Source organism: Anolis sagrei, chromosome Y, assembly GCF_037176765.1.
Source record: "Anolis sagrei isolate rAnoSag1 chromosome Y, rAnoSag1.mat, whole genome shotgun sequence".
NCBI lineage: Eukaryota > Metazoa > Chordata > Lepidosauria > Squamata > Dactyloidae > Anolis > Anolis sagrei.
This window is the reverse complement of record NC_090035.1, coordinates 35,441,731-35,463,192: the sequence shown is the minus strand read 5'-3', so window position 1 is coordinate 35,463,192 and position 21,462 is coordinate 35,441,731. Positions and strand designations below refer to the sequence as shown.

The window sequence follows — 21,462 nt, the reverse complement described above, 5'->3', positions numbered from 1 at the left end:
CCCACTCTTCTTGTAAGGAGTACGGCAGTTTCTGAGTGATGGCAGTTTGGGACAGGTGTTGGTCCAGGCAGGCATACCCTGGAAGCTATGGGTTTCCCTTGGCTGACTGGAGCTCAATCAATAAGTCTGACAGGTCCCAAAGCTGTTTAAAGTCCTTAGGCTTGAGCACTGGGAACTTATGAAGTCTGTCCATCAGCGAGGCTTCAATCTGGGTGCTGGACCTGTAGCACTGATCAAGTGCCCTCGTCCATGGAGTGTCCAATGCTCTGTCTGGTTGGTCAATGAGAGCTGAGAAAATTCTTCTCACCTGCTGAGCTGATACTGGACCAAGCCAGGCAATCATAAGAGTCAATTGTTCCTCAGAGGTGGGCCTTAAACTCTGTATGGCACGTTGAAAAGTCTTTTTCCAAAGTAGGAAATCTTCTGGCCGGTCAGAGAATTTTTCCACACCTTTGTCCCTCAAATCCTTCTTCGGGTTCCTGGACAAAGACTCAAGCTGCGACTGAGGAGTTTGCAGAAATGGAAGGGGTGTTTGGTCAGGGGTAAAGGTGAAGTTCTTCTGGAATTTAGAAGGTTCATTCCAGCGGCCTCAGGAATGGGCGAAACCCTGATTTCCAGGCTGGGCTTTGGTGCCTGAGTTGGTGGCTGTGGGCTCCTGGCCCTGAATTGCTCGGCCTGCCTGCATGGCACAATGTTGCTGTCTGCATGCACCAGCTTGCTGTCTTGGAAACTAACGTGGGCTGGCAGAAGAGGCATGGTTGGAGGGGTTGGCAAAAGGTTGACGTTTTCTTGAGACAGGTCTCCTTGCAGCACCTTCGCCAGGATGCTGGCACAGACCCTTTTCTGCTCTGCCTCCTGCTGGATGTGCGACAACTTCAACTTTGCCTCTAAGTCGGCCTGTTTTGTCTCTAACTCTAATTGAGCCCGCTCAAAGTCCAGGCCTTGATTTGCAGCTGCTGCCTCAGCTTCAGCCCAGCTTCTGTAGCTCTAAAAGTATTTTTTCTTGCAGTTCCAGACTGCTTCCTTAACGTATAAGGCTGTCATTGATTAGGAGCTGCTGCTGGAGATGGACGATCCAGATGCTGAGTCATGTCTGCTGCTATGTTTCCTGCTGGTGTGGCTGTGTTTGCTATGGGCAGATTCGCTTGCCTGACTGTTCTTTGCACTTGAAGCCTTTGGGAAATGATTGAGCTCAGGGATCACACTACCAGAGGGCGAAGCTTGGCCTTCTTTGTCCCTTCTGGGGGAGGGACCAAAGTCGGCTGCATGAAACAAATGAACATAGCTAGATTCCCTAAGCTTAACACTGTTCAAAAGCTGAATTACCCTAAGATCTGCATCCTGGATGTTTATTTTGCTAAGCACCTCAGCAATGCCATCAACCAGGCCCCTCCACTTAGTAATCAAAACCTTAAGATCTGCTCCGATGTCCTGAGATTTCTCTAAATCCTCAGAAGGCTGTAACTGGTTATCTAGGTCGACAATAGAAAGCCATACGCTTTCCATCTTATCTGTAAGCCTAGATTCCTTCTATAAGAGTGCATCTAAGGCTTTCTGGGATGGGTGCCGAGAGCTCTGGGATCTTAGGTCATAGGTTTTGGTCTCAGATTTTGGGGAACTTGAGGTGTGCGCCATGACAGCAAATTGCCCAAACAGTATAGCAATATAGGTAAAATGACAAGTGGAGCAATCAGTATATCAATAACCAACAGTCAATAGAGCACACAATATGTAAATGCAATCATAAGCACAAAGAGCAGGCGATATAGCAATTCAGTAATAAAGCAGTCAGTGTATCAATGCAAATATTACAGATAAAGCAAGCAATATATCAGTGCACATTACAAGCACATTCAAAAACCACTTTAAAGTAGAGAGTAAGACACAGCAGACACAATAAATCAAATGCAGGTTAAACTCTTGCTGACAGGCTGCAAAACCAAAAGGAATTGCAAAGGGCTTCTTTCCAGGAACCTGAGAAGCAAAGCACCAAAGGCTGCTGCAAAGCTGAGCTTCAAAAAGACGGGAACTTGCTTCTGGCTGAAGACTGTAGCAATACTGTGCAGGATTCCAAAAAGGGCGGGAAGAACTGTAGCAACTTTGCAAAGCTGGCTGTGTAGATCTTCAAAAAGGGCGGGAAGAAAGCTGATGCAAACTTTCAGACTCCTCTTGCAAGGAAGGTGGAGCTTGGAGCAAAGAAGGAGGCTGCCAGCTCCTCCCTTCTGGTCACATGGGGTGTCTTACAAGATGGCTGAAAATGAAGAAACATGAAACCCCCCAGACACGAACAGATGGATGCTGGTAATGAAGACTTGAAATGGCTTGTACAGGCTCCCTTAAACACTGTTCTGTAGCTCTAAAAGTCCTTTTCTCTACTCCCGGGTGGCAGAAGCCACCAGCTTGCGTCTTCTACTGTGCTATCGCACGCTGGGCCTGTACATAAGACTGTAGACAGGACATACATTCTGTGTGCCCAACGGGATGCCGGAGTTGCCTCAGATTAAAGGCCCTTGGATTTCCTTAAACAGAGTCTTTAGATTAGTCAAAGGTTTAACCAAGTTCTTTATTATTGAAAACAAGCAAGTACTTCAGGGCTTTCTAATGGTCTATTGGCTCTCTCTCAATCTTGTCCACTAGGAACAGGGACTATCTTCATAACTGTATTTTAACTAATGGGGAAATCCTTAACTTCTAATTTGGGCAGTCTGTCTTTGCCTCTGTTGGCGTGGAGCCCCTACACCCGTTACAACTGCTTCTGGCTTCTGCGAGTGACCCTTACCAAGCAGAGTTTTGTAGACTTCCAGGGGAAAAAGAAGGAGTTCAGGTTTCAGTGATAGCTGGCTGAAGTGCTGTGAGACCGGACTCCCTCAGCAAAGGAGCTGTAAGGCTGTATATCATCCGGCCAAGCCAAGGGGCCTTTTCTACCCAGCCAAGCTATAGAAGACGAAACTTTCTACGGGAGCTCCTGGCTTTATGTCCTGCATGAAAGGCTTCTCTGTGTGGACTGGCCCAAAATGGCTCCTATTCCCTCCAAAACCCAAAAGGGGCAGGACCAGGGAACCTAACGATAATTGACAGGTGGCTTGCCCTATGATTGCAGCCAAAAGAAGCCACCTATCTGCAGAGTCCCTACAACAAACATTCAATGCAACTACAACAAACATTCAATGCAAAGCAAACAAAATTGGAGCTCCGGATTCAGCTGTACCTGCACAAACCATATAATATGGCAGTGTAGATGGGGCCAAGGGGACTGTTTCTGTCTCTCCACCATTTCTCTCCCTTCTTGAATTTTTCCATAGCTTTCCTATATAACACACCATAGGAATATGTAAACAACCGAATCATTTCCATTTATTCCTGTGCACTAGTTGCCACTAGTTATGTGGCTGGAACAGTAGTTCTTTCTAAGCACTATCTCCAAGAAAGACCCTGGTCCCTCATTTTGTGGTGGAAACAATACTGGAGTCCAGCAGCACTTGAAACTACAGTCTAAATCCTTCACCTTGAGGAGCTATTTTCCCATCTGTTCTTCAAAATAATATTTTATTATAAAGTCACAATGCTTTTGGCAGAGAAAGGACTTAACAGCCACCAAGAACAATGTTTCAAATGCTCAGGAAGCCAGAAGGCAGCAATTAGCAATGTGTGCATGTGGTTTGGGTTTTTTAAAGAACCATGATATTGAGGGAAGGATGCAGAAGGAATTTGGAATATTTCTTGGATTAATAATACACATTCTAATAATGTTAGGGTGACTTTGATTTTGATTGTGTGGTGTGGGCCCTCTGCTGGTACTAGTTTGTAAATGCAGGATTCTTTTGGTAAGATTTATTTAAAGCTATGCACTGTAATGCCTGAATGCATTTATATTGAGGATTTATTTAGAACCAAGCCAAAGCCAAGGTACAAAAGAGTAGAATGGATAGGCAGCCAAGCATAGTATTAAGGAAAAGGGTGCCTTTGAACACATGAGGTCAATACCAGAATCAAATTCATAAGTCATTTAGAACATTAGGAAGAGCTTCCTGACTGTGAGAGCTGTTCAGCAGTAGACCTCTCTGCCTCAGAGTGTGGAGGAGGCTCTTTCTTTGGAAATTTTTAAACAGAGGCTGGATGGCCATCTGTTGTGGGTGCTTTGAATGCAATTTTCCTGCTTCTTGACAGGAGGTTGGACTGGATGGCCCATGAGGTCTCTTCCAACTCTATGATTCTATGATTCAGTTGGTTCCCTAGCTTTTTTTCAGCAACCAGATGCAAGAGAAGATTACATGGGAAAGGTTAATTCCTGGGTATTTTCTGTAATGAAAATTTTAAAAGGTCTGGTATCATTTCACCTATATAGATGATCCCCAAGTTACAAACAAGGTTCTATAGGTTGTGTGTGTGTGTGTGTGTAGGGCCCCCTGGTGGTGCAGTGGGTTAAACCACTGAGCTGCTGAACTTGCTGGTTGAAAGGTTGGCAGTTTGAATCCGGGGAGTGGGGTGAGCTCCCATTGTTAGCCCCAGCATCTGCCACCCTTGCAGTTCAAAAGGATGCAAATGTGGGTAGATCAATAGGTACAGCTTAGGTGGAAAGGTAACTGCGCTCCACACTGTCATGCTGGCCACATGACCTAGGAGAAGCTTATGGACAATGCCGGCTCTTTGGCTTAGAAATGGAGATGAGCACCACCCCTCAGAGTCAGACATGACTAGACTTAACCTTTACCTTTACACACACACACACACACACACACACACACACACACACGGATACATGCTTCGGAAACATAGGGAAGGGCAAACAGCCCCATGGTGTTTTTCTTGCTGTCTGTGCCCCTGTTCAGAAGATTTCACCTCACTTTCTGTCCTTGTGATCATTAGATTTTGAAAATTTGGCTTGTTGTGGAAACAGGGATTGGTGACAAGGCTTTGGTGGAGACACCTTTCCCTCATGATAAGTCTTTCAAGAGTGAATTTCCCTTCCGAAGGATAGGTTCCTCACACTTCCTATTGTCTCACCCCCGTTTTAAACTAGGAGTTCTTTGTAAGTCAGATGTTTGTAACTTGGGCACTACCTGTATATTATTTCTAAATTCACATGGGCAGGAGACAAATGGTGGACTTTGCCACAGACACTTGGGGATCAGAAAGATGCCATCTGGGAGCAGCATGAACAGACCTCTGTCTTCCTAAAGCACCTAACCCTTTTCTTGGTTTTGGTACAGGAGGAACACAAAGACTTTGTTCCCAGTTCCAGAAGAAAACCATTCAGCTCCTCTGAGCAGCTCTCCTGGGCGAACACACCAAGGAAGAGGCCAGAAAGCAAGCTGGAGTCCTCCTGTCAGCTGCCAGGCAGCAAAACCGAGGGACGGAGACGTTGGTCCAAAGGCTACTCAGAAGGAAACTGATCTGACTGAGGGTGAGGTGGGATCTGTTGTGGTTTATAACAAGAGATTCTTGTGCTCCTTTTGTCTAGTCTCAGAACATGCCTGAGAACTGATGTAGGCACTCAGCCGATTGTGGGTTAGTACTCAAAGGACCATACCAGAAGGGAATAGGTGCGTTGTCTGTCATCACCATCATAAGCGATCTCTCATGGGGGAGTAGGATTGTCTCCCAAAGCTAGGGCCTTGGCTGTGAGTTAGAACAACTGATTCCATATCCACGGGCCATGAGCCACTCCATAGCTAGAGGTTTCCAGATTTCAAAGTTCTGGCCCTGTTGCCAGTCACCAGTTTTCATGGGACTTTTGTTGCCATTGCAAATCATTGCAAATCATCAATCAAATTTTGTTGCCATTGCAAATCATCTGTTTGAAGTAATCTCCAGATGTATATTTATTTATTTCGAACATTTCTAACCCGCTCTTCTCAATCCACCCTAACAGCAACCCCTTGATGCATGTAATCCCACTGACCACTTTGATTCATTTGCCAAGAGAAAGGCAGGATATTTGATAGATATAGCTAGGCAGAAAGACAAACAATTGTTGTGGTTAGATTCCCAGACTAGGAAAACCTGAGTTTAAAACTTTATTGGTCCATGAAAGTTGCCAAGTGACCTTGGATTGGTCATATTGTGATCCTGATCTACTTTAGATGTAAACATTAAAGAAGTGGATGCAATTACGCATTGATAAATCCATAGCTTTCTTCTTTCCCTGTAGACACATTCCTGCTGCCCTGAACTCTTTTGAGGACGTGTAGAATAAAATTATGCCACCCATATAAAAAATCACACCATTTAGCAATTTGCATTTTTCCACAAGCAGGGAAGTCCTAGTTCTAGTTGAGTGGGAGCTGATTTGGGAGAAAATGGTGTTGTGTCATTATCGTTCATGCCTACAAACTCAGAGCAACCACTTCCAATCGGGATGATGGAAGTGGTGGAAGTTGGAATTCAACACAACTGTGAAGGTTTTGGTAGGGAAGAGCAGTAGCTCTTCTTAAGTGTTGGAAATAGCAATCTTCCAAGCTTCCACTGACTGTTTGTTAATGTATCTATACTTGTTAGCCTGCATTCTACGTATGTGTTGATTTGCCACTTTGACTTACCTCTTTGATATGGAAGGAGTTATAGATGTGATTGTACTGAGCACGTGCAAACTCAGGATGCCATTTTATGTTCAGTTTGCTTTTGGACTTCAATGAGGTAGATGTGTTTACTTCAGTGTGGTAAGTCTGCTTACCACTTCAGTGGAAGTGGATGTATGTGCTTATGGACTTGAGTATGGATGTATTTAAAGACATTTTAAAGACTATTTGCTTGCATAATGAATATATACAAGTTTGTTGGTAAACAAGATATGCTATTTTTCAAAGAAGACTACTTTGTATTGTCAAAGGCTTTCATGGCCGGAATCACTGGGTTGTTGTAAGTTTTTTCGGGCTACATGGCCATGTTTTAGAGGCATTCTCTCCTGATGTTTCTCCTGCATCTATGATAAGCATCCTCAGAGGTAGTGAGGTCTGTTGGAAGTAGGCAAATGGCTTTATATATCTGTGAAATGACCAGGGTGGGACAAAGAACTCTTGTCTGTTGGAGCTAGGCGTGAATGTTTCAACTGACCACCTTGATTAGCATTTGATGGCCTGGCAGTACCTGGGGCAATCTTTTGTTGAGAGGTGATTAGATGTTCTTTATTGTTTCCTCTCTGTTGTTTTGCTACTTCGTTTTGTCTCTTGAGTGCATGTCTTAAATAAGAGGTTTTAAGGGAGTGTGTATGTGTGTGTGTGTGTGTGTGTGTGTGTGTGTGTATATAGGGCTTGCTTTTCTACGTCCCACCTCTGAGTTTAAGATAGTTCGCAAACGCGTTTGGCAGAGACGAGAGACAGGGTCTTCTCGGTGGTGGCCCCTCACCTGTGGAACATGCTCCTCAGCGAAATTAGGTCAGCTCCATCCCTCCTTTACTTTAGGAAGAAGCTCTACACATAGTTTTGGGACCAGGCATTTGGGTAACAGGCTTGACAGCAATCACAATGTTTTAGGACAGGCTTTGGACTGGGTTGTTGGCCGCTGAATCGGACTCGGATATGGCAGTGTTGTATTGTGTTTTTGTATGTTTTGGCATCGAATTGCTGCCATTGTAAGCAGTCCTGAGTCCCTCCCTTGGAGGTTGAGAAGGATGGTGTACAAATGTTTTAAACAAACAAACAAACAAACAAATAAATATTACAACTGCAAATTCTACTTCAAACAACCATCATCTGCTAACCAGGTATATTTTTAGTGGCCTGTCTTTACCCTTGGCCATTTAAAAACATGGTTCCTCAGTTTAACAGCTGAGCTACCTGTGTGCTATTATGTTAATGTTTTATGAATATCACTAGTCTTAAGGTTTGACTTCTAACAAGGTCACACCATTCTTGATTTGTGCTTTTCAAGTGGTCTCTATGTTCATAGAGATTCACCTTTTGCTAGACAGAGGTGACATCATTTTACCTTTGTAATGATGTTATGGTGTACTGGAATTTCCAATAGATTGTGGACTTTCCAATATTAAGGGCCATCCAGTGACCCAAGCCCTTTGGCTTTTGTGGATAATGCAAAGCTTCCTCAGTTCTTGCTTCAGCTGCAGCAGCATGTGAAAACCAATGGGAAAGGAATTGTTCCCTCTTGTAGGCCACAGCTAGGAAGAAGCTGAACCATCAGCCACTAGGTTAACAGCAGGAAAGGGAGCAAGGTGGTGTTGGAAAAGGTAATGATGGATAGTTACCCACAAGTCCAGCACTTGATATAATGTTTTTTCTCTTTCTCCACTCCAGTGTTTCCTGCCCCAATACATGGCCTCCAGAAGCTGACCTTCACCCCCCTCCTTGCTCTGGTCTTCCATGCCGCTCTCAACCACTGGGACCCATCTGGTGCCTATCCTTCGACCCATTCTGTGCTCAAGGCCTTGCCCTCTCACTTAACCTTGGGAAGATTTTGAAATTTTATTTTAAGACTGGCTTTGCATTTTCCTTCACCATGGTGTAGGCCACAGTATTGTTGCTCAGGGCAATCCCACTCCATTGTCTTAAAAGCTTGAACCTGCAGGACCGCATCTTAAGAGACAGCTGGGATACTTGGGACAGACATTTCCTGTTTTAGCAACCACTACAAGTGGAGACCTAGCCTAGTTGCATCTTAACCTTCGGGATCTTTTAAGAGGCCGGAATTTACGTGAAAGCCATGAATCAGACTACTAAGAGTCTCCATCAATCACTATGGATTTTTGCTGTTATAGCTTCAGAGAGTACAGTTTGCACTGAACCTGGATGCCCCAGAGTCTGGTGCTCCATGCACTGGCTTGGCTGGGACCATTTGGAAAGAGGAGGCTGTTGCTTCACAACAGCCCTGTCTCCTTTCTGTCCTCATCTCCTCACTTGGCCCTTGTGAAAAACTTTCTCCCCAATTCTTAAGCAATAATCCAAACAAACCCTTGTCATCACAACTCTTTTGCTGAGGATTGTCAGTGTACCCACCTTTTTTTCACTCCCAAAGTCCTCATTCCTTGACCTCGGCTCCTTGGGCAAGTCTAACAAGATCCAGAAGTACAGCCTCCAGTTGCAATGGATCAGGCAGTGCAATAAGCCTTCTCACTACATCCTGCGGACTGCTGCACAAGGCCAAGAAGGAGCTCTTGCAGAGAGCGATCCCTGCAATGCATTATTTGAACTAATCACGTGAGGTCTTAATTCTGCCCCTCTTTTCCCCCAATGGTACAGCCACTGGGAATTTGGGCAGAACTGGCTGGAAAGCTGAGCAAGAAGTCTCCTATGTACAGTCGATCAACACATTCATGGGGTGGGAGGGGACACTTTTGTAAACATTTCTGCTACCTCACTCTTCACTTGCTTGAGCAAAGGAACCAGTGGAGATTCCTCCAGAGATACAGTGTCCTCCTTCCCTACCGAAATCAACACACTCCGCTGTGCATCTATCTCCACATATCTGCTCTAAATCTTCCTCCATGTGCTTGGAGCATAATTCTTAGATGCTGCTGAACTGTAAGTTTTCATTCTCTCCTCCACACTCCCTCCAATTTGCTAGTGCTAGGGATTAAGGTCTGCCATCTCCCTTTTAGGATGAACTGTGTTAATACATGCATACCTACTTATGTGATGACCATTCTGAAATGGTCAGCCACCTTTCCCCAAGCTGGTATTCTACCGTTGATACATCTCTGATTGTCACAGTCAGCAGGGCTAGTGGTCAGAGATGGAGTCCAAAATATCAAAAGAGCAAACCAGTGCAAAGTAATGGCACCATAAACACTAGCTGTAGAGATTATGGGAGGCAGTAAAAAAAACACGTCCATACACGCATGTGACCACATTCACTATCCCCAAGCAATTAATATATGTGTCAAAAAGGCCCTCAAGACTGAAACCAAGCAGATGCAGGTCAGTCAGATGATAGTGTTGTGTCCAGGGGATTTGCAGGAATTGATATGCAGGCAGGGATAGATGCTTAACCCTAATCCTCCTCACATATGCTTGCACACATGCTCAATTTGCCCAGGACAGCTGAGAACAAACATAGGGTGAATGTTTACTTGAGAAGTGTAAACATCATGAAGTGGGAACTGGAGTAATCCCCTCAGTTCCTCCTTGCAACGGTATCCTTTCCTGCCCCAATATTAGTGCTGGGAAGCCAACACAGGTTTGGGTATCCCTGTTTATGACTTAGGGTGTTGTTTAGTTGAGAGCTAGCCTTGAAATCTCAGCGTCCCATCTTGACCAACTGCATTCTCTTGTGCACGTGCTCCAGATTAGTTGAAACCACAGTAATAGTGTTCCTCCTTCTGCATACAACAAATCAGCATCAACACTTTTCCTTCCAGCCCACCAAGCTACTTGCTTGATGGCAAGGCCCAAAAAGGCAGCATTGTTGCATCTAAATTGAGATGTGCTTCTTTCTTTTTAAATTTTTCTTTATTGTATTGTTAACAACTATTTGTAATACATTTATCTTTACATTGCTTTAGTATCAATACATTTTTTTCTTTCCACCTCTTAACCCTCCCCCCTCCCCCTATTGACAAGTTGGTCCTTCTTCATTTATTCGAGCCATCGTTGCATTCTATCTAGTTTTTTTTTCCAACAATCGTCTTCTGGTTTAGCTTATTGTATCCAATTTTTAATGGGTGATCATATTTCTTTGATTTCCTTCTGCTTTTCTGTCCATATATTTTCATTTCTTATAATGTCTGTAATTTCCAATTGTACTTGTTCCCACACATATTCATACCATTTTCCCAGGGTCCATTTCTTTTTTTTCTTTCCACCCCCAGGCAATCACAGCTTGTGCTGCTCTAAACATCATCATAACAAATTTTTGTTCATGCGCCTTTATTTTACTGTTCCCCACAAATCCCTTTTAAGAGAATCTCCATATTTAAATCATTTTTTATTTTTGTATATAATTCAATTTTCATGAAGATTTGATTCCAGAACTTTTGTGTCTCCTTACATTCCCACCATAGATGTGAGTACTCTCTACTCCCACAGTGCCAATATTTCGGATTTAGACCCTGGATCATATGTGCCAATTGAATTGGTGTCCTATACCATTTTATTACTTTCTGCTCCAGATCCCTATATTTTTCTATCTTTATTTTATTTAATCCATTCCTTATTCTATTTTTTCTTTCCCTAAGCCTCCTTCCTTTTCCCACCTATTTTCCATCCTTTTATACATAAATTCCCTGTCTTCTAACATTCTTCAATATATTTTACCTAACCCTTTTTGCTTTTCACTGGATCTTTCTTTCAATATTCTATCGATTATATTTTCGCCCATATTACTTTCTTCCTTTTTTATTTGTTTTAAATGCCTCTTAATATTAATATTAGCCTAAACCTTTCTTCCCCTAAATTTTCTAGCTGACTCCATTCCATTAATACACCATTTTCATTATATAAATCCTTTATTTTATAATATCCCAACTGTTTCAGTTTCTTTATAATGCTCTTATCTTCTTTGTTCCTCAGACTCCCTACTTCCTTTGAGAAAAATGGCATCCATTTTTTCCATTTCTCCCATATTTTTAAAGCTATTTTCCTTGGACTTACTGTTTTCTCTATCACCTCTTTTAGTTTTTGTGTGTCCATATTCACCTTGACCTTTATTTACTTTATTTTCTCTTCTTATCCATTTCACTTGCTTTTCTTCTTCTAGTTCCAAAATTGCCTTCAATTTTGGTATCTCCCATCCTATTTCTTTGTTTGACATATATAATTCCTTTCTAATTTCAATTGAGATGTGCTTCAACCTCTCTATACTGGGGGGGGGGGGGGGGGGGTTAATTGCACTTTCAGGAAAAGGCTAAACATTCCTTCAGAGCTTTATACAACCCCTTGGGTGTGTTTTGCAGAACTATAGAGCTCAGTTCAGCCCACAACTCTCTCCAAAGCCAATATAATCTTAGACCTGGATTTTTTAAAAAATGAAACAATGCCAGTATTTATTTCTTTGCCTTTTAATATGTTGAACCTGTATAAAACTTAACTAGATTCCCTCACATACTTATTTTTATGTAGTTTTTTTTAAAAAAGGAGTATAAATGTTCCTAATCATTTTATATATATGAGGCAGAGGACACAGGCAATACCTTTTGTTCATCTAGCTGTTGAAAGTAAAATACCCAGTAGGAAGGATCTCAAACATGACCCTTCTACTAAGTTGAGATGCAAAATGTCCATGTATCCTGTTGGGCAAATAAAATTGACTATTGCCGCATATTACTTTATAGTGAGGGAGGTGGCCTGCTTTGGGCCTTTTGAAATGTGAAAAACACAAAAGATTTTGTGTTTTTAAAATTTAAATTCCGCATGAATTTTCCATATATACACTTATGTGTGTAATGCATTGCCGGTCACTGGACAAGACCATGGAGGATACTAAGCCACACTGTGCAATAGCCTGCTTAGCTATTACTCTATTTTCCGGTGTATAAGATGACCCCCAACTTTTCCAGTTAAAATATAGAGTTTGGGATATACTCACCGTATAAGACTACTCCTTTTCCAACGCACACCAAATAAAAATTTAAAAACATCAGATTTGATTTCAATATGGTGATTTTCCTATTATCGTAACTTCTTCTCTGCCTCTCAGATCTCGCGCATGCACGCCTGTGCCACTTCATTGCAGCCCTCAGGGGCAAGATCTGAGAGGCAGAGAAGGAAGTACATTAATAGGATACAAGGGCACGCCAGACAGGTGAAAGAGACATGTTTTTCTGGGCACAGCACCGCTCTGTCTCTTTTTTTCAATACCTTGCATATCCCAGATGCCTGCAGCTTGCTCTGCCTTGCACTTACACCTTCCCAGTGAGGCGCCTCTCACCTCGTCATCGGGACCGCGTTAAGTCACTTCTTTCCATGAACCCTTGCGAGTGGATTTTCTTGTATCGTACTTGTACAGCGGCACCCTTGCTGCTTTCATACGGTTGCCACATGCGGTGAGGATGTGGCTGCAGCCGCATAAAGATCCTGGAATCGTCCAGGGACTCTATTCTGGGAAATTGTGAGTAAAAGGAAAGGGAATCCAGTGTTCTAATTGTATGTACTGCATGTGTTTTTTTTCTTCCTATCAAGAAATGTAAATTCCAACTTACTCCATCTGGAGGTCTTATAAGTTGCTTACCTGTAACTGTTGTGGCCTGAGTAGTCACCTATGAATTTGTACAGTGCGCAGTGCAACTTTCGGAACCTTCTAGAATATAAAAAGATATTTTTAGCTCTCAGCTAGCCCTCCCCCCCCCCGAGTATATATAGCCCGTAGGCGGGAGTAGCCTGCAGTTCTCTTCCGCCGCAAAGCAGCTAGAAGGTGTGGCATGATACTCGAGGGGAGGACGGGCGGGTATGTACGAATTCAGAGGTGACTACTCAGGAAACTACAGTTACAGGTAAGCAACTTATAATTTCCTGTCGTAGTCACAGTGAATCGTACATTTGGTAGATTAGCGAGCTACTAACCTCGGCTGGTGGGATCATGCCACCGCCAAAGAAAATACCGCTCTACCAAACTCCATATCCTTTCTGGAGACCACATCCACCTTGTAATGTGACACAAACGTCAAAGAGGACGACCAAACAGCTGCCCGGCAGATGGCATCCAGAGCCACTCCCTTCAGGAATGCCGTCGATGTTGCCACCGACCTCGTGGAGTGGCCCCTAACCTGTAAAGGTAAGTCTTTACCTGCCAGGCGATAACATAAATGAATAACAGAAACTATCCAGGAAGAAAATCTCTGGGACGACAACGGAAGACCCACTGAGTCTTTACAATATTTTACAAACAACCTGGGTGTCTTTCTAATAGGTGACGTCCTATCCACATAAAAGGTCAGCGCCCTACATACATCAAGTAAATGTAGGGAGCGTTCTGTGGCTGTAGATGGATTTTGGAAAAACCCAGGTAATACCAATTCCTGAGACATGTGGAAACGAGATGAGACCTTCGGAAGAAAGGTGATGTCTGTTCTCAATACTGCTCTGTCTCTATGAAATATGAAAGCACATAATTCACTAGCACGTCTGGCTGAAGTTATAGTAACCAAAAAGGCCGTCTTCCATGACAAAAGGGAGAGATCTACCCTGGCTAAAGGTTCAAAGGGAGGTTTCGACAGACAAGATAACACAACCTCTAAACTCCAAACCGAAGTAACCGGTGCTACTGAGGGCCTAATATTGGCAAAACCTCTTTAAAAAAATTTTAACCAGCAGGTCAGCGAAAGATGAAGGTAGACCCGACTTCCATCTGAACCACGAAATGGCGGCTAAATAGCATTTCAGGGATGAGAGGGACAAACCTGCGTCCGATAGAGACACTAAAAAATCTAACACAACCGGTATAGAAACAGTATTAGGATCTAAACCCTTCAAATGGACGAAAGAACAAAACTTGGACCATTTATAGATGTAAGACCGCTTGGTTGGGGCCCTATAGGCCGCCTCAACAATAGCCAAAACCGGTGAGGATAGGACCCCGAATGGAGTTACAGCTCTGGCCTGATCCTCCATGCTGTGAGCTTCAACTTGTACACCTCCGGGTAAAGGACCTGGCCGCCCTGAGATGTTAACAGGTCCACTCTGTCCGGAAACCAGAAGAACACTCCCCTCGCCATCTGATGCAAGGGGGCAAACCATGGCTGACGGGGCGACCAGGGGGTTATCAAAATGTACTGACCGCCCTCTCTTTGGATCTTGGCTACCACCCTGAGAAGGAGGGGAAAGGGTGGGAAAGCGTATGCGGGGCAAACAGACCAATCCTGGAGGAATGCATCCCCCAGACAACCTATCTCTGGGGAGGCTCGAGTCCAAGAGCAAAACAGGGTGCATTTCGAGTTGCAAACAAGTCCACCTCTGGGATGCCCCATGCTCGAAAGATTCTCAGGGTTTTGCAGTAGTGAAGTGACCACTTGTGGTGCGTTAGTGGGCTCCTGCTGAGAGTGTCTGCCAACAGGTTCTGTTCCCCTTGAAGATGCGACACCAGGAGATGCACCCCGCGATCCAGGCACCAATCCCAAATTTGGATGGTAAGAGTCAGAAGGGGAATAGTGAGTCCCCCCCCCCCCTGGTTGAGATAGTACATCACCGTGGTGTTGTCGATGAGTACGTCCCCTTATAACTCTTTAGAAAGACATTAGGGCCCTCTCCACTGCAAGTAACTCTAGGACGTTTATATGAAGAGCTTTTTCTTCTCCTGTCCACACGCCTTGAGTGACCAGACCCTGCGTGTGAGCTCCCCAGCCAGTAAGTGAAGAATTCATGGTGATTACACAGGTAGGGGGAGGTGGGTGGAAGGGGAAACCCACACAAACCCATAGTACATCGGTCCAGCAGCGGAGCGATTGGTGGACAGATGCAGGTAGTGTGAGCCGCACAGAGGGCTGTCCGTAAGGGGATGGAATGTTAACACAAACCATGACTGGAGGGGCCGCATGCGTAACCTGGCTTTTGGAGTGACAGCGGTGGTGGACGCCATGTGTCCTAGCAGCACCTGCACTTGTCTGGCCGTCACAAAGTGGGCAAACATGACGTGCTGCACCAGCTCCCTCAGGTTGGCAAACCAGTCTGCTGGGAGGAAGGCACTCTGAACGACTGAGTCCAACGACTGAGTCCAGTTGATCTTCTGAGAAAGGGACAGACACGACTTGTCGAGATTGACAATGAGTCCCAGGGACTGAAGGAGAGATAAAACACAAGAGATTTGGGTTCTAAGCTGGTCTTGTGATCGCGAAACGATCAGCCAGTCGTCAATATAAGGGTAAACCGTTACCCCCCTAGTGGGTAGGTAAGCCGCCACCACTGACATACACTTGGTAAAAACCCAGGGGGCTGAGGACAAGCCGAAGGGAAGGACATTGAAACAGTAAGCCTGATGTCCCACCACGAATGTGAGAAACCTTCGGTGGTGGTGAGCAATTGACAGGTGAAAATAAGCGTCCTTTAAGTTGATGGTGGCAAACCACACCCCTTTGGACAACAAGGGTAGAATGGAGGCAAGAGTAACCATCCAAAACTTTTTTGGACGAACATGTTTATTCAGTAATCTGAGATTGAAATTGGGATGCAGCCCACCTCCCTGTTTCGCAATCAGGAAATAACGGGAGAAGAAACAGTACTTAAACATGGAGGGACTCAGGGGTAATATAGCCCCCTTGTCCAACAGCATTCTAACTTCTTCTAACAGGGGATCAGACAGCAGGGTATGCTTAACTTGATCTACTCTCGGCTGGTCAAGGAACTCGATTGCGTAGCCCTGGGAGATGATGGAAAGTACCTACCTATCTGTGGTAATGTTGGCCCACTCCTGGTAAAAGGGGGACAATCTATCCCCAAACTGACAAGGAACCACCGGCAAAACTGCTTGAACAAAAGTGGTAGAACCGTCTGCAACAGGCAGGGAAAACTCAGATGCAACAACATCAGATTGTATGGCAATTGCGTCAAAGACGCTTCTTGGGCCCCATCTGGGGCTTGGCCTTATTCCCAAAGGCTTGGTTGTGGGGTCTCGAGAAGTAAGGGCTTCCCCTCCCACCCTGTTATCTGGAGGAGCTATTGTTTCTGTTTCTAAAAGGCCCCGTGTAGGAGTTTCCATAGCTCCTATGGAAGTTGGAGCTGGGTAAAGACCACCTTTGGTGTTGTTGAGAATAGAGTTGCCATACATACCCAAATTTGCCAGCGGCCTGCCTAATATCTTGTTTTTGCTTGAGCCTATCATCCGTCTGCAGATTGAATAGGCCGTCCTCATGGAAGGGCAGGTCCTCTGCGAGGGCCTTCCCCTCCTCCAAGAGGTTGGAGGCGCGCAACCAAGTGTGTCTCCTGATTGAGGTGGGAGTGGAAAAGAGGTTGCCTGCAGCCTCCGCTAAATGCTTCGCAAAGTCTTTCTGCATTTTCGATAAGGCAAGCACCTCGGTTTGTAGAGCCCTGGGGAATCGTTGCTGGTCTGATGGAAGCAATTCAATATAAGGCAAAATCTTACCCCACAAAAAGGTTTGATAACCGCTAGTGTAGGTGGCATAATGTGTCATGCGGGTAAATAAACCCGCCACAAAGTGGGCCTTTCCCCCCAGAGTATCGATTTTCTTGCCCTCCCTATCCGGGGGGGGGGGGGTAGTGAGGGAGTTCTTGGGGCGTTTTGTTTTTGCCACCTCTGCTACCACCGTATTTGGTTTAGGAAGGGCCACGACCCACTTCGCAGATGAGACATCAATTTTGTACAGGGAGTCCAACCTCCTGTGGATAGCCACCAGTGCGAGGGACATGTCAGCCACCTTAGCCAGCTTTAGGAGGTACACCAGTACAGGTAGTGGGGAGGCAGGTGTTACCACCTGCTTATCGCAAACAAACATGGGGTCCTCCAGGTGTTCGGGGGGTTTGGGGGCGGGAATATCTAGGGCCTTTATCATCCTATCAATTAAGGCTGCAAATTTATTAACGTCAGCAGGATAAATAAAAGATGTGCTCCCGCCCTCCCCCTGTTGGGCAGTGTCAGGCAAATCCTGGTCTGAATCAGAGCTAGCCATATCAATTTCTCTCTGTATAGGTTCATCATGCATAGAAACCATAATAGGCCCCATGGGGGTGGAGTCACCTTGCAGATGAGGCTGAGAAACAGTCAACACAGTTGAATTCTCCCCAGATAACGTCCCTTGAGTGCAAGTTGGCCCAGCAGGCAAAGGTAGGGGTGAGGTCAACACAGAAGCCGTACTACACAAGTTTATGTCATTGGAGTTCAACACAGTCGAAGGTCCACACAAAGAGGCCCTTCCTGAGTCAGCATGAGAGGTGGAGAGGGCCTCACTGGGAGCCAAGGGTCAAGCCATTGGGACAGGCATGGCCCCTGTCGCCGGTGCCGCTGAAAATCCAGGTATAGGGAAGGCAGGCATCGTGGTCTGGACGAAGACCATTTGCCCGAAGGGCCCATTTGCCAAAAGCCTGGGTAAGGCACGGGGGCCAGAGGAGGGTGTCTCCGGTGTGGGGGCTTGGAGTGCCTGGAACACCTGCTCCGCCTGGAGCTCGCCGAGGAGGATGAGGAGGAAGACGAGGAGGTTGGAGAGCGACGGAAACGCCTTGATGCTGACCGACGTTGGCGGCGACTTGACCTTCCGCTCCTCCTGGAGGGAGACTTGGATCGCCTGGGCCTTATGGGGCGCAGAGGGCCCTGAGGCCAAGGCTGGGAGGCAGCCGTGGGCATCGAGGCTGAAGCAGACCCCTCGTTGTTGGCTCAATCCCGAGCCTGGAGTTCCCCTTGTTCTAGCGGGGCGATGCTGGCAGTGTCATCAGGGGGAGGGGCCTCGGCCACCATAAGGGGCAGGCCCCTCGTCAGCTCGATCCTGAGCCTGGAGTTCCCCTTGTTCTAGCGGGGCGATGCCGGCAGCGTCATCGGGGGGAGGGACCTCGCCTACCATAAGGGGCGGGGCCGAGTGAGCCTCCGGGGTCGAACAGACCGGCATCGGTGGGGGAGGTGTCGCCGCCGGAGCAGCGCTGAGGCCAGGCAACCCCACTGGAACCTCTCAAGCCCGGCTCACAGGGGGAGGAGAAGGCAGCTGCATTCCCGATGCCGGAGGCGTCCGGGAAGAGGGCTCTGCTGCGTGCGCATGTGCGGGTCCTGGAGTGCCGGCTGCGGTAGCCGCTGCAATTGTATTTGCCGCCTGCAGATGGAGCCCAGCTTCAGACTGGGAACCCGAAGTCGACAGGGCCGAGGCATCGCGGCGGGCCGCTGAAGAGCTTCCTGCCTTTTCGCCACAGTTGCTTCTCTGAGCGGGAACCTGGCGGCCATCTTGCGGCCCCTGGGCCTTGGGCCTCTTAGCTTTCTTTTTGGCCGGACCGGTGGAAGGAGCCAAAAACGGTAAGTCCGGACGGTCAGCGGCTTGCCTTGGGGCGGCAGGGGGGAGGAGGACTCTCTCATAGTGGGCCTCTTTGAGCCTTGAGACCCTGTTTTTCCTCATTTGAGGGCTGAATGAGAGGCAGATAGAACAAGATTGGGTCAGATGCGCCTCGCCCAAGCAGGCGAGGCACAGAGAGTGCCCATCTGTGTCCGGCAGGATGTTCGGATATTGGGCGCACTTCTTAAACAAAGAGGTGGTGGTCTCAGTCCAAAGGGAGAGTCAAAACTGGTCCGTTGGTCAAAAATCTGAAGAGCAGTCCGAAGAGTGAGGGCTAGGCAAAAGAGTAGTTGGGAAGGACAGTCCAAAAGTCCGAAGCACGAAGAGATCAATCGTCTGGAAAGTAGGAAAAAAATCGCAAATGCACAGAAGGTAATCCGAGCTGCTTGACAAGCGGGCGGATTAAGAGAACTGCTGGCTAGTCCCGCCTATGGGCTATATATACTCAGGGGTGGGGGTGGGCCTAGCTGAGGGCTAAAAGTATATTTTTATATTCTAGAAGGTTCCGAAAGTTGCACTGCGCACGCGCAGAGATACCAAATGTACAATTCACAGTGACTATGACAGGAAAAGAAGAATTGCCGTCATGTACAGCCTGCACAATGCAGCCTCGCCTTCTTCATAATGAGACCCAAACTGCAGCTGCTCTCCAGAGCCAGGGGGAAGCTCTCACAAAGCGGTAGCGCTAGGTTGTGTGGAAGATCCCAAGTTCATGAGACTTTTGAGACAGCTGCTGCCACTCCAAGTAGATAGTCCTCGACTCGAAAGTACGTAAGGCAGCTTTGTATATCCATATGCCACTAAACTATCTGGCTTTCTGTGATACATTGTTGACAATGTGCCAAGAATATAGGGTTTTAACCATAGGGTTAGCCAGAAGGAACCCATATGTATGCAGGAGCAGGATATTGCCTTCCAGGCTTTGAACTGTTGTTTTTTTTTCGTGTCAGGAGTGACTTGAGAAACTGCAAGTCGCTTCTAGTGAGAGAGAATTGGCCATCTGTAAGGACATTGCCCTGGAGTCACACTGATGTTTTACCATCCTTGTGGGGGGCATTTCCTCATGTCCCTGCAGGGGGAGCTGGAGCTGACAGAGGGAGCTCATCTGCGCTCTCCCTGGATTTGAACCTCCGACTTATCGGTCTTCAGTCCTGCCAGCACAAGGGTTTAACCACCGGTGCACCTGCTTCAAATGATATCAAATAGGAAAGGGACATTCAAAAAGGCTTCCATGATGCCATATCTCCACCTTCAGCAGACCATCCAATATTTTGCTGCTTCAAATGTTGTCCCTCTCTGATATCCAAAGAGAGAAAAGGGGGTGCAAGGTGCTGTTGTGCATGAGCCATCTTTCCTCCTCTTTTTCTTTCCTCTTGGCTAGAGGACTTGTTGACCCCTTTAGTGGTTGTGGGAAGCAGCGTGCTTTCCATGCCTACACAAGGGATGAGGGATGGTCTCCCGGCCAATTATGAAAACTTGAGAATCCTACAGATTGTGTGGAATGTATTTTTAAGATATATATATATATATATACACACACACACACACACATACACACACACACACACACACACACAATATTATACAGGGTTAGTCAAAATGAATAGGCCAATAAGAAAATTAATTTTAGACGAATGTATGTTTATTGTAACCAAACTACAGCTACGTATCGACAGATAAATTATCAAAGTTTTGTCTCACCTTCAGAGATGTTCGATATGGGCGCCCCGTGTGACACGGCAGACGTCCAAGCGATAGTCCAGTTCATTCCACATCCGTTGCAGCACATCCGACGTAATGGCATTGAATGCAGCACATATGCGTTGTTTTAAGTCGTCCAAGGTCAGCGGTAATGGAGGTCGGAACACAGTGTCTTTCACATACCCCCAGAGAGAAAAGTCGCATGGTGTGAGGTCGGGGGACCTGGGGGGCCACAGGAGGAATGGAAGATCAGTCACTCCAGCACGGCCAATCCAACGTCTGGGAAGGTGTTCGTTGAGGTACTCGCGTACACTGTTGTGCCAATGTGGAGGGGCACCGTCCTGTTGGAATACAAAATCGGGCACTTTCTCTTCTAACTGTGGCATCAACCATTCAGACAACATGTCAGCGTACACTATGCCTGTTACGGTTTTCTCCACGAAAAAGAATGGGCCAAACACGTGACAGTTGGTTATTGCACAGAAAACGTTTACCTTCGGCGAATCCCTTACATGTTCCAATACGGCATGAGGATTTTCAGATCCCCAAAAGCGGAGATTATGCCTATTGACCTTCCCGCACAGGTGAAACGTTGCCTCGTCACTGAAGACCAGTCTGTTGGCAAAGCCTTCCTCCTCTAGTCTTCGCTGCATTGATTCGCAAAAATCGTGTCGTTTCGAATAGTCACCTTTTTCAAAGCCTGCACCATTTGCAATTTATACGGCTTGAACTGCAAACGTTTGCGTAACACGCGCCACACAGTTTTTTGCGGAACGTTCAATTCCATGGAAACACAATTTGTCGACTTCTGGGGACTTAGTTGAAAGGATGCACGAATGGATTCCACTGTGTCTTCGGAGACACGCGGTCGTCCTGTGGTTTTACCCTTGCATAAG

At 46.2% G+C, this 21,462-nt stretch overlaps 1 protein-coding gene across 2 annotated transcripts in view; it reads left to right on the top strand.

The window, feature by feature from the left end:
- LOC137095130 (leucine zipper protein 1-like) overlaps window positions 1–11,570 on the top strand; it is a 157,008-nt gene extending 145,438 nt beyond the window's left edge. For both annotated transcript variants that reach the window (XM_067461424.1, XM_067461425.1), the window contains 2 exons: window positions 5,211–5,404; window positions 8,250–11,570. In XM_067461424.1, coding sequence (XP_067317525.1) covers window positions 5,211–5,393 — 183 coding nt within the window. In that variant the 3' untranslated portion in view covers window positions 5,394–5,404; window positions 8,250–11,570. The remainder of the gene's footprint in view (window positions 1–5,210; window positions 5,405–8,249) is intronic.
- Window positions 11,571–21,462: the final 9,892 nt, after the last annotated feature.